This window comes from Gymnogyps californianus, chromosome 1, assembly GCF_018139145.2.
Source record: "Gymnogyps californianus isolate 813 chromosome 1, ASM1813914v2, whole genome shotgun sequence".
Lineage (NCBI taxonomy): Eukaryota > Metazoa > Chordata > Aves > Accipitriformes > Cathartidae > Gymnogyps > Gymnogyps californianus.
This window is the reverse complement of record NC_059471.1, coordinates 140,571,619-140,585,087: the sequence shown is the minus strand read 5'-3', so window position 1 is coordinate 140,585,087 and position 13,469 is coordinate 140,571,619. Positions and strand designations below refer to the sequence as shown.

At 44.7% G+C, this 13,469-nt stretch overlaps 2 protein-coding genes across 3 annotated transcripts in view; one reads left to right on the top strand and one right to left on the bottom strand.

Annotated features, from left to right (window-relative positions):
• PHF21B (PHD finger protein 21B) overlaps positions 1-4,671 on the bottom strand; it is a 164,850-nt gene extending 160,179 nt beyond the window's left edge. For both annotated transcript variants that reach the window (XM_050914930.1, XM_050914931.1), the window contains exons 1-3: positions 4,618-4,671; positions 3,964-3,996; positions 3,615-3,680 (exon numbers count right to left, since the gene is read on the bottom strand). In XM_050914930.1, coding sequence (XP_050770887.1) covers positions 3,615-3,680; positions 3,964-3,996; positions 4,618-4,671 — 153 coding nt within the window. The remainder of the gene's footprint in view (positions 1-3,614; positions 3,681-3,963; positions 3,997-4,617) is intronic.
• The window catches only part of NUP50 (nucleoporin 50), a 398,016-nt gene that overhangs the window by 242,179 nt on the left and 142,368 nt on the right, over positions 1-13,469 (top strand). The gene's annotated exons all lie outside the window — the stretch shown is intronic.

Here is a 13,469-nt window from a genome sequence, read left to right as displayed (position 1 = left end):
GCACCTCTGGTGTGCTTTTAAGGCCATTGCTGGCTCTTATGATAGCTCTTTTATTTACATATAAATGCTTGTTGCTTGACAATTTAGATAAAAATGTTACCACTGCTCTGCATGTGCTGTAGATTGAAGGTGTAAAACCACTGGACCAACTAATGGAGTCTTCACACATCATATCTTGTTAAAGAAGAGGTAACCCACTCTCAAATGCTATTACAATTCATCAAAACTATAGTAGACGAAAGACACACTTCTAACAAAAGCCTAACTTTTGTCTTTCTGACTTGGATGCCAAATTAAGTATTGACTGAAGCTGCACCATTTCAATAATGAAAATGATGGCTCTACAGTACTTATTTGAAAACACTGAGAAAATATTAAAACTATGTTTAATTCCATATTTCTCTAAACCACCAACATAAAAGAAACATCGATGACTGGCTAGGGATCCTTAATTAGGTTGCAACTTAAAATCCAACTGTGCATAAAAGTCTATTTTATACGTTTACCTCATGCACCAAAAGTTGAGTTTGTCATTCAGTTCTTTCTGTCTTTATTTGTAACTTTCAAGAAAAGGAAATATTGCGACAAATGCCAATGGCTAGAATGGAAAACTGATGAACAGGGGTACTGAAAGATAACACTCACTCCTGCTATATTTCTAACAGATGTGGATGATGTGATCATCCATTCATTTTAGTATCTGTTTCATCATCCACATGTGCAGTTTAATTGAAATGCAATTTTAGCATCTTTTGTATTCAGTGCATGCACAATCAAAGGTATACATTATTGAATTATGAATTAGTTGTGCCTAAACAAATCTTCGGGGGGGCAAGGAGGGAAGAAATGTAAATACGTATGTAAAAATAACCTCCCTACATACACTGCCTACTTAAGTTTACATCAGTGTTTTGGTATAGCCACAAAAGTGAGAGCTTGAAACCACTAAACGGCTCCAACATTAGCCTATCTATCATCTCAGTAGCCTTCAGTGCACCTTCTTCATGCCCTCAAGGACCGATAGTTCATATATAAGCCATTACCTAAGAAGTAACTACTAATTATAGCAAGTCTGCAAAGTTACACGATGGTTTTGTGACTTGGTCAAAGGCTAAGACCTCCAAACTCATTTCACTTGTGACCCAAGAAGGATTTCAGTTTAGAGCTCCAGAGGTGGCAGTCTGGAGCAAGAGGACACCACAGCACCAGCTAGTCTCTTATTTATAAGCTCTTGTTGCACGGGATGTTGAAATCAGTAAAAGAAATCCAGGTTTTTGCCTAAAAATAGTAGGTTTCCTGCTAGGCCAAATTTGCTGTTTACAGAATTTTAGTATTTTATGTTTAATTACTTCATAGTTTATAGATTTATTTATAAGATTATGAGAAGGGCAAGTCATAAATATACGATGATTGTTTACTAGTTAGTTTGGATTATACATAAATATGTTGCGCAAGCTTAGCAAAAACCTTTTTCACCGAGCTGAATCAGAACATTCAAACTGTATTTTCAAATGTGTCTCTCTGCCTTATCTAAATTCCAACATGACACATAATAAATAGCTTCTCATTTACTATCATCATAAAAATTTAAACAGCCTTGAAATAGTTGCTACAATACAGGGGAAAATGATCAAATGTATGTTCTAAATACCCACTTAGAACAGTAAAACTATTTCCATATTGAAGAAAGAACACATAAAGATGCATTGTTGCAGTAAAGGCTGTTACCTTGTTTAAAAAAAAAAAATCTTCTACTCCGTATAGTAGTATTAGAGTCAACAACTTGCTGTTTTACACTGCAAGAAAGGACTAACAGCCCTTAGCTATCATGTAGTGTCAGATTTGCTTTAAAAAAGAAAGTATCTGATTTGATTCTATACAGTGATTAAACATCTTTGTGCTCTGCTGAGTAGGGTATTCTATCCCCTCCCCCCTCCAAAAATGGCATCAAAGCAATCAAAATGGTAATGTTCAGCATGAATGGGGCCCCATCCCCCACCTTCAAACTCTGCAGACTTTTCTCCATGTTAGAAGAAACCAACACCCCTTCCTCACAAAATGGAAGCTTCCACTACCAAATTGAGAGTGCTGACAAATTCTGATTACAATAAACTGGGAGGAAAAGGGTGGCATATAATCCCCATCACCTATGGGCACAGATTATATATGCACGGATCACTTTTCAACTTTAACCACAACTCCAGCAAAACAAAACAAAACAAAACAAAACAAAACAAATCAAAAAAAGAAGGGAAAAAAGGGGGTGGAATCGCACACGTGCCCCCTTCCCCTCTCCCCCGGAGGTCCCTCGCCGGGAGGGAGGCGGCGGCTTTGGGGCTGGCAGCCCGACGCCCCGCAGGCGCTGTCCCCGGCCCTGGTGCTGAAAGGGCTGCTGCATTCCGGAGGAACCGCGCTCGCTCCCGCCGCCGGCGGGGCCGGGAGCCGAGGGACGGGGAGGGCAGCTCGGCACGGCCGCGCCGGCCCTCCGGGAAGGCGGAGGCGGCGGGGGGGCATGAGGGCCAGGGGGCTGGAGAGGGAAAGTTCACCCCGGGGGGGGGAGGGGAGGGGGGGAGGCTCAAGCCGGTAGATCTCCTGCTGGCTTTGTCAACTGCCCTTCCTGCACTGGAAGTCCTGAAAGTGGGGACAGGGGGCCGGGGGGTGGGGGTGGAGGGGGGTGGGGGTGCGGATAGTTCGGTGAGTGTGAGTGCGAGTGTGCGGGAGTGAGTGTGCGCCCGGCGGCGGCGGCGGCCGCTGTCCGCGGTGCTGAAAGCCCGCCGCCCCCCGCCGCGCCCGGCAACTTTCCTCCCGGGGGGGGCGGGGAGCGGGTCACGGGCGGAGCAGCGGGCCCGGGGGTCACTCGGCACAAAAAGAGAGATGAGAAAGTTTGGGGAGGGTAGGGGGGAGGGAGAGGGAGGGGGAGAGAGGGGGAGGGAGGAAGGAAGGTTTCTGGTTTGTTTTGTTCCCCTCCTCCGGTTTTTTTTGGTTGGGTTTTTTTTTTTTCCCCCGGCAGCTGAAACAGGTTAATCTGTTTTTATTCGTATTTTTGGAAGGGGGAAAAAAGTGAAAGTGCCTAAGTGAACTCGAATCAAAAGCTAACACGTCAGATCAGACCAAGGGAAGAGAAAGGCAAGTGGGGAGGGAAAAAAAAAAAAAAAAAGAAGAAGAAGAAGAAAAGAAATAAAGTGATCAATAAAAAACAGTTTTGTAATCAAACCCAGAAATGGCTCCGAACTGGGCTCCAGCCCCCTCCCTCCCAACTCTTGCTCTGCACATTACACGGAAGTGCACAAAGTAGCCCAAGACAGGAGAATTTTCCATATTCCTAAAACATGTCGACCAACTCAAAATGGACGCCTCATTTTTTTTTTACGTTTTAACTACTGCTTATCTTTTTACTACTAGTACTAAAATCATTCTTTCCCCCAGCAAGACATCCGAGAATCCGACCTCATTTTGAAAACATGCATTTTCTTACTTTACGCTTAGGAAAATGGATGTTATATTCTCTGCTGTCGGTATTTTTCAGCTAACGCAGACACTTTTCGGATGTTTAGATAGTGCATTGTAAAAACAAGAAGAAAAACCAAACACAACTGAATCGATCTGTTCCTTACTTGTTTCTCATTAAGAGCTGCTATTCTTGATTGCCTTTCATGGATTTGTTTCTTAAGATCCCCGTTCTGCAAAAACGGCAATAAGATGCATATTAAAGGCAAAGTGTAAACTAACCCCTGTAATGAATAAACTTGCGATCTAGAAATTGTTCAAAGGCAAAACCGTTCCACCAAAGCCGTACGAAAGCATGCACACACAAAACACCCTCCTTAGTAAGAAAGCTCAGTGCAGACTACAAAATGAGATCTCTTACTGATAAAGTTTCTCATCCTGCTGTCCCAGCACAACTGCGCTTATTACAGCAGGGATAAAATACTGAAGAAGAGAAAAAAAAGGATCTGCATTTACCTGTGGATCTTGCTTCATCTGTGCAACTAGTTTCTATAAAAAAAAAAAAAATCACCCCCAAAAAAGGAGGAATTAGAAACTGTTTCAAGTTTAATGGATTTTTTTAAATGTATGTATGTGTGTGGACGGGGGAGGGAGGGGGGTAAGGAACAAAGAGGCAAGTAAACACTGCGAGTCAGTTTCAAGCAAAGCTCATAAATATTCAAGTCTCGTCCTAATCTCTCCAACACACACACACACACACACTCGCACACACTCACTCACACTCACGCACACGCATACACACACACACTCACACAAGCACCGACCGCAACGTTAACTCCGCATCTCCACAACACGCACACACACACACAAAAAAAACTCAGCCAAACAAGCCGCAAAACTACTTTGGCGAAGTGCTCGCCATTGCCGCGGGGGGCCGGGGGGGCCCGGGGGGGGGCCCCGCCGCGGCCCCGGCCTCCCCCGCCGCCCCGGCCGCGGCCCCGGCCCCGGCCCCGCACCCCCCCCCTCCCCTGATCGATAGACCCTGCGACAAGAAGCAAAGGCTACTTGATAAGCATGCAACACTGGCTCCCTTCCGATCCTCCTCTCCCTCTAAAAAGCACCGGGGATAGAAGAGCATTTTTTATTTGCTTATTATTTTATTTTTTTTACCTGATGACATTGGATTTCCACTTTTAACGCCTCTTGCAAGCTGTGTAGCTCCATCCCTGCAACTTGCCAGGCACTTTCCTGCCACTTTCAGATCCGAATGAAGTTTTTTTGTTTGTTTGTTTGGTTTGGTTTTTGGTTTGGTTTTGTTTGGCTTTTTTTTTTTTTTTTGCTCGCTTTCTTTTCTTTTTCTTTTTTTTTTTTTTTGGCTTTTTTTTTTTTCTCTCTCGCTTTTTGCAACCGACCCGCCAGCCAGCCAGGCAGCCACCCCTCCCTCCACGGAAAAAAAGGAAAAAAAAAAAAAAAGTAATTTAAAAAAAAAGGAAGGAAGGAAAGAAAGGCCAGGAAAAATTAAAAAAAAAAAAAAGGAAAAAGGAATGGCAGTAACAATAATAATAATATTAAAAAAAAGCGACAACAACAATCGAAAGAAACAACTACTCAGTCTGCAAAGCAAGTTCTTTGCCTCTTTGCTGGGGACACAGACTCATCACTCACTTTCCGCCAAAGTAGGGGGGCCCCTCCCCCCGCGCCCCCGCCCGCGCGCCCCCCGCCCCCCCCCCGCCGCCCCCGCTCCGCCCCGCAGCCGTTCCGCCGCCTCCCGCCGCCCCGCCGCCCCCGCCAATGGGGACGGCAAGGGCTGAAAACGGGAGGGACTATATTTCCTCAGAGTGCGCGCCTTGATTTCACTTTGCCTGGGGAAAAAGTTGTGCCTCGGCTGTCAATGCTAATTCGGCGGTGCCCGGATGGAGCGGGGGGGGCGGCGGGGAGGGAGGGGAGGAGCGGGGGGAGTGAAGGCTTGCGGCCCGCGCATGCGCCCTGCCCCCGCCGCCGCCGCCGCCGCCGCCGCCGCCGCCGCCGCAGGCGAGAGAACAACAAAGTGTCGGCGCGCGCGCGCGCGCGCTCCGCGGCGCGAGGGCCCGCGAGGAGAGGGGCGGGGCGAAGGCGGAGGCGCGGGGCGGGTCGAGCCTCCTCCTCCTCCCCCCCCCCACCCGCCTCAGGGCGGCCGCCGCCGCCGGGGCATGGGCTTCTCCGTGGCGGGCAGCGCGGCCTTCCTTCCCCGCCCCGTGGGTGTCCCCTAGGGGCTGCCCTGGGGCGGAGGAAGGGGACATCCCCCCCCTGCCACAGCTTGGCGGGAGACAGGTCCCAGCGGCTGAGGAAGGGAAGTTTCTTCCAGTCCCCCTCTCCCGCCATCTTCTCCCCGCTCCCCTTCTCCCGTTGCTGGATCTCCTCTCCCCTTCCCCGCCGCCCCTGCCGGCACGGGATTAGCTGCCAGCCAGCGAAGCCGTTCCTCACCCCGTCCCGCCACAGACCGGTGGCGTCTCCCGCTGCCGGGACCGGGTCTGCCCGGCGGCGCGCGGCGAGCCGTTGGTGAGGGCTGTGAGGGACCCCTGCCCCCCCCCGCCCCCGGGAGGCTGCGCGGCGCTGCCCCGCGGAGGGGCCCCCGCCTGCCCCCCCCAAAAACTTTCCCCGGCAGCCCGGGCTCCTGCCGGCGTCCCGGCAGTCCAGGGGAACCCAGGCAGTGCGTGCAACAACCGGCACCTACAGCAGGTACTGGCTTCGACACCGAGTGGGGTTTCACCCGCTTCAACACACAACTTCAGGCGACGGGCAGCCTGGCGTCAGGGAGGGTTACTCTCCCCTTGGCAGCGCGTCGAGTTTAAATTGTTCCCCGCTCACCCCATCCTCGGCCGCCTGCTCCTCACCAGAAGAAGCTGCTGGACCCCTGGGTTGTGCCGAGCCCGCTGCTGGTGCCCTCGCACCCCAAAATGGGATGTCGAACCTGAGCCGCGTTAAAAAGCAAAGTATTTTTAGGGGAGGTAAAGTTTTCTGGTGGGCGAGCTGTTTGCAGGTCTGCAGCTAACTGAGAGCACAAGCACCCAAACGGCGAGTTGCAGCAGCCAAAGGGCAAAGGGATGGGAAGTGTGGGATGCTCGGTCACACGACCTGCTCAAAAAAACTTGCTGCGGAGGGATGGCAACATGGAACCACGGCCTCAGTTGAGTTACTAAACAACAGCAGCAAGACTTTAAGCCAGCACAGAAGGGCTGGCTTAAGTGGATACTCCAGTTCAACCAAGTGAAGCTACAGTTCCTTGGCTGTCAGTAACAGATGTGTGTGCCACTGAGTCACCCTGCACCACAGATGTGGTCTAGATCAGGTGTGGACAGAAATACATTACCTTTATGTTTATGTCACTTTGGTTCCACAAACATGTGACCCAGCTTCAGGTCCTACGGACAGACACTACCTGATCCAGCATCAAGCCTGCTGTCAATTTTTTAAAATACATTTAAACCAGCAGCACAAATTTATATGAAGTCAGTGTTTTGCCATGTAGCTGCAGTATTTTCGATGCAGTAACAGGAGCTGTGCAGTTAGATTTACTGCCGTCTTCACGCGTGGCCGGAGTGGGGTTGGAAGCCAAAAATAATGCTCAGAATAATTTTATTGATGACAGTCAAAATTTAGGGCACATTTTAACAAGCAGTTAAGCTGATGGAGTGCTAGGGACAAGAACCTTGGTGCATACACACTCCCATTCCTGCAATGATTGAATGCTGATATTTTATTTAAACTTCACTAAAACATTAAGTTGAAACTCACTCTAAATGATTAGTCAGTATTTAAAACACCACTGTGCTCCAGATGTGCTTGGATGCCAATTTTAATAACTAATTAAATTCATCTCAAAACTAATTAAAGACACCAATATACACCAAAACCAACTTACATCAACTATACTGTAATTAAAACTGTTTTGAGATGTAACATGCTGGGAGTCCAGAACAATTTATCCAATTTTCATTAAACTTCTCAAATATATTCTGTCCAAACATAACACAACTTCTGACATTAAAATCATATGAAGATTCATTGTGAAATATTCTCAGCCTGCCAAAATTAGGAATAAAGATTAAATTGAAAATTTCTATTAACCTTACAATTAAAGAAATTATTTTAGAAGAGCCTTATTCAAGTTAGTAATGTTTGTTATGGTAACGGACTACATTTACAGCATTTGCTTAGTGTCTGCACATGGCTTGAACAGGTGAAATCAAGAAGCTAGTTTCATTCTTTCTCAAGATAATGTCTAAGTCAGTTTGTTTTCCATAGTGTACTTGGTGTGTGGATTGAAAATATTGGAGGGGGTGTTTAATTCTTCAATCAATAAAATGGCTTAGCCGTATGGGGGATTTTTAAAATCTACACTCCACTCACATTTGTAAAGACAAATAGGTCAATCCTGCAGATACTGATGAATATGAAAATGTTTCAATGTAGAATCAGTGTAACTTCTCACGCATTCTGTACAAAGGTATTTTGTAGTGCTAGACCCAACAAAAGTAGGGCTTTGCAAGGTACATAAATACCTGATAAGACCTGATGTCTGAAGTAAGGTGCGTGAGTAGGCTAGGCTTCTAAGCAGTTATTCAGAAAATTAAAGTGGCTCTAAACAAGCTAATGAAGCATTTGAACTAACTTTTGAAAAAGGGAAGCCTGAAGGATTTTGTAAATTGGGAATGTTACCTTTGTAACCTCTGGTTATATTAGCGCAAAACTTCTGTGAGTTCAGAATCAGGCCAAGAAAACTGACTAAACTAGTCAAGTGTGATTTCTTTATGTATTAGTTGTTAATTCATTGACATTACACTGGTTGATTTGTTTTAATGCATATTTCATTGGTAGAGCAAAGTGACTTTTTCTCAGCATTATAAAATAGTCACTTGTTCATTGGAATAAAAATAGCAATTACTGTAAGCCTAACTTCTTGCAAAGAAGTGTACAGTTTCATGAAGTGTACAATTTTATGACATTACCTGCAAGGGGCAAGGGTTATTGTGTTGTCCTTCCCACGTCAGTGAGATGCCAACAGGAAAAGTTTAGAAATTTGTTTCAACCTGCCCGCCATTCAAAAATTGGTTTATATATCTACAATGCTATGATGGGTCACAGATTTTAATAGAAATATAAATTATAAATTATAAAACATAATGAAGTACACTGCTTTTCATTTATTGATACTGCTTATATTGTTTTCTAGGGAAGTTGCGTAAAATACATTAATCTGTCATACATTTATGCAATGACATTATGCAGTCACCTATAAAAATGTTAACAGCTTTATGCAATTTACTTGGAGATTATGGTAGCAAAAGTCATCCTGCTTGCTGGAGGGACATGAGAGCTCAGTGAGCTTCCCTTCCATCTATTCATCTGCATAAGGGATACTTACAGTTTAGCTGGAAAATGCAAAGGGAATGGGAGGCCAAATAGAACGGCTGGCAGCGTTGCAGAGGGGTCTGCTTAAGCATGGACGTTTATGGTTGGTGCTAACCAAAAAAAAGTCATGTTATATGAAGTGTGACATGTCATGTGATTAAACACATTTTTCGTTCACCCCTGGAAAGATTATCCTTGCTCTTAGAAGTTGTGGAACTTCGGAAGTCCTCCAGAAGAAACTGTACCCCTCCTTTCTCCTCGCGGTGGAGATCATGTTCAGAGCCTGGATGGGGACTTCTACATACAAAAATACTCTGCAGTCCTGGAGAAAAGGTGTGTGTTCTACAGTGAAGTATGAATGTAACCTCTCTGTTGCCAAAAGTTTTGCTGGTTTCTGTATGATGTTGTTTGGATGAATAAGGATGCAGAGGCCAATTTTACAAACACTTCCGCTCATGAAAAGCTTTATGCACGTGAATCAACTTGATAGTCCTTGGTAATAAAGTTACTTATGTGCACATGCATTTCTAAATCAGACCCTTTTTCTGCAAAAGTTATTGCAGAAATGTATTTGACAGATTGACCTACCTTATAGGATTACCTAAAAATGCACAGTACCGTATCAATAGAAGACCAATAAATAACACTTTTTGTAACAATATTTCCTGCATACAGAGACTCAGGACCAATTATTGTATCAAGAACACAAGACACCCAAAAGTTCTTTCTTCTAATGCATCTAATTACAGGTAGCCAGGAATCTGACACCTGGGAGTCGAATCTCACACTTCAAGTCCCCGCAAGAGGTGATGATGTTCCCCCCTTATCAGATACTATTCCTGATTCAGAAGACTTGCAAGGCTACAAAGGAGAACAAGGCACTTCATTGCTTTTGGTAATGCCATATTTCTATTACAATTAACTTGGAAAATCCACGTCCCCACATACCCTTGTGTAATATGCTCCCGCTTTTCCCTGCAAAGAGTGCTACAAAGATGTGGAGGAATAAAGTGGACAGTGATTTGTAAAGACAATCAATGGCTTTATTGCAAATTCCATGCACGTCGAATTCCTATTCCCAAACTGGCAAGGAAAAGTGTCTGAAGATAATAAGATCATGGGCACCTGAACGAGAAGGGAGCAGCTGCTCCACACAGGCTGCCCTGGGAAAGTACGTGAAGTGAATGGCAATGTACCATGCAGGTTCATCTTTGTGTAAGCCACTATCAACTCTCCTGCAAGAGCAAGGGCTCTTTCTGCAAGTGGGAATAGCCAGTGGTAATAAAACTTAGGAACCAGCCAGGTAAGAAAAAAGAAGAGCGGAGCTTGAAGCCACACTGAGAGGCTTAAGGTTAGCTGGTCTATCCAAGATGTGTAGTTTGCCCTGTATTTTCTGGATACCTCCATCCTGCAACGTGTTCCTTCCCCTTTTAAGATCACCTCTCCAGTTTAACTGAGAAGATGCTTTAGAGAACAGGAATTATTTTATGGAAGTAACTTTTTCCTCTTCCCAAAGTCAACTTAACTGGGGACTAGAGACAATGGCTATCTCAGTGAGATTGAGAGATGTAGCCAGCTCTTGTCTTTGGTGGAAAAACCTTCAGGAGAGGCAAAATGAATCAGGAAATTCATTAATTCCCTGTGATTATCAGAGGGAAGGGATACGAAGAACAATGAAATGCTGATGCCCAAGATATGCAGGAGGCTGCAACATTCGTCTAAAGATCTGATCCTCTGGGTTCGTTTCTAAGTCTTCGACATCCTCGCTGTCTCATTACCTGGAGTGCCTATATCCCCACAATTCCTTCGCCAGAGTTGCAAATCATTCGCTCTTCACAGGTTCATAAGTTAGCCCTTCCATGCAGTTGCAAGAGGAATTGTGTCCTTTGCCTTCCTTTACTTGAGTAAAATCAGGGTCACAGGAGCAGAACTTATTCTCCTTTGATTGTTTCTGCATCATGCATTTGAAAGCTGAGAGGACCCCAACTATTAATGACGCATGACGATGACAACATCAGACTGCATTTCAATTCCTTTGGAGATTCAGTGCGGGGGGGGGTGGGGGAAGAGCTTGCCCTACCAACCATGACAAAGACCTCTGCTGAACTTTGGCAACCCCCACTTAACTGGAATTCCTCAAGCTATTATTCCTTGTGTGCAACCTTTTTCCTCATCTTGCTGTCGTCTTTGGTTTTTTTCAGCAGTCTTTCAGTTCCCTCCAGCTGCTGCTCAACTCACATACTTTATCCAACCTGATTCTGCTCCCTCAGATGGTTCTGGAAGCACAATGGTATGACAGCATCAGGTGCCTGCAGATGAGGCAAGCATTTAAGATACTTCAGCCTGTCTCCGATGGTGGTCTGACATCTAGAGATCTTCTGGCAATACAGACAAATAGTTTCACCTACTCCCTTGCCCATCTCCTGCCAGAAAATCTTTGACTCCAAGTAACATTTATTCCTCTAAGGTAGAATGGAAGAGAAGCAGCAAATCACATCTTACCAGATTTCTCACACTGTTGATTATGACTATGTAATATTGTCATTTGTGAACTATGTGATGTAACGGAGAGCATTACATTTGGAGATAATCTGAAGTTTGGAGGGCAATACATATGTTAAACGATAGGATGAGAGTTCAGAATGATTGTGACAAATTGGAGAAATGGTCTGAAAAAGTAATCTGCAGTTCCATATGAACAAGTGTTAGAGATTAAATTTATGTAGATGTAATCAACTTCACAAATACAGAGATAGGAACTAACTGCTTAGACAGTGGTTCTACAGGAAAGGGATTTGAGTTTATAATGGATCACAAGCTGAATGAGAGTCAGAACTGTCAGGTTGTTGCAGAAAGGGCTGAGATGCGTAAACAGGAGTGAAGTCACTAAGATACATGAAATAATCCTTCTGCTCTACTCAGCACTGCCAAAGTCTCAGCTGGACAACTACGTCCAATTTTGAGTACCACACTTCAAGAAACGTGGCTGAATTGGAGAGAAAGCAGAGGACATTAGTAAGAGCAACCAGAGGTCCGGACAATGTTTAATCTGCAAAGAAAGAGTTAGTTAAAGGCTTGGAGTTACTTAGGCTAGCAGGAGGACTGAGGAGAGATGTATTAACAGTCTTCGGACATATAAAAAGAGGAAGGGAATAACTGGCTCTTCTCATCCAGGGGGAGAGAACAGGAAGGGTTAGATTTACATTGCAGAGAGGGAGATTCAGACCAGACATTATGAAAAACTTAACTAAAGGCAAAAGTAGGTATGCTGGTACACATTCCCTTTGGAGATGCTGGAATCACTGGTATTGGAGATCTCTAAGAAGAGGTTAAACAACCTCCAGAAAAGATAGGAGTATTGTTTGATACGCTCTTGGAGGAATGAGAGAGGCAAGATGACATTTTAAGACCTCTTCTGGACCAGTATACTATTATCCCTCTGATAACACAGCTGATGCATCATATTAGGATACCCTAAATTGCATCTACTACCAGCTCTCCTTCTTCCTCACAGGGCTTCTCCTGTAGATACTCGGCTGTCCTGTCTTATGTTTCACTCTCTAACTGGCCAGACACAACTCTCATTCCCAGTTACCCAATTACAATAGATATTAACCTTATGCCTTGCAACCTATTGCTTCTGTTGTTAAACTATCATAACCCCAAACTTCCCATTGATTGCTTGAATAGCAAAGGGAGAAAAAAGTGATTCCCTATGACCATATTCCAGTTACCAGGATTTTTAGACTTCCAGTCACCTTCATCTGGGGTGGAGTCAGTGAAAGAAAGAAAATAGACACTTTTTCTTTGTAATAATTCCAAATGTAAAACACAACTTGAAAGAAGTCTAAAATACTGCTAGTCTTTAAAGAAGTATCACAATTTTTCTGAACGTGTTTATCTTCTTACTTTACTTTTTCCACATCCACAGAAATGATTTACACATACTGACTTCTCAGAAATACTCTTAGTATCAGTCAGGACAAGCACAAGATCCTTCCTAACTCAAAGACTCTAGAGGCAAGTAGATACAAACGCACTCTCCTGGCTTTCTTTGTGAGAGAAGGATCGCATCAAAACCTGTAGAAGCTACAGTATCAATATAACAGAAGACAGGATGTTGTTCTAGGGTATTGTCATAATCTAAAAGCAGATACGCAGCAATTTTAGCGTGCAACCAAAAGACAACAATACTCACTTTGGCCTGTCTCTAAAAGTTACTTCTACAAAACTGGCATTCACAATGGAACGTCTTGACGCTTTTCCGCAGTCTTTGTCCTATCATTATAAGTGCAAATTTCCCTCTCCTTGCTCTAGCGAGGCATTCAGGATTCGGCTCGTGGGATTTTTCTGTCATGCTACATTCATTCATATCAGCTGCATCGCAGTTCTGGAACACAGATTTCCTTAATACTGAAGGTTTGAGGGCCCAGAAGGCCAGATTTGTAAAGGTATTTACACCTCTGACTTGGATCCCAAGCACCTTTAGAAATCTGACTCGGCCTGCAAAGCACCAATTTGTTTGATTTCAGAAGGTGTTAGGTGCCTGTATACCCTTGAAATCTGGCTTTTCCCTTGAGGTAGGAGCTCTTCATCTTGTGGTCTCAAGTCCATTGTTTGCAATTAAATGG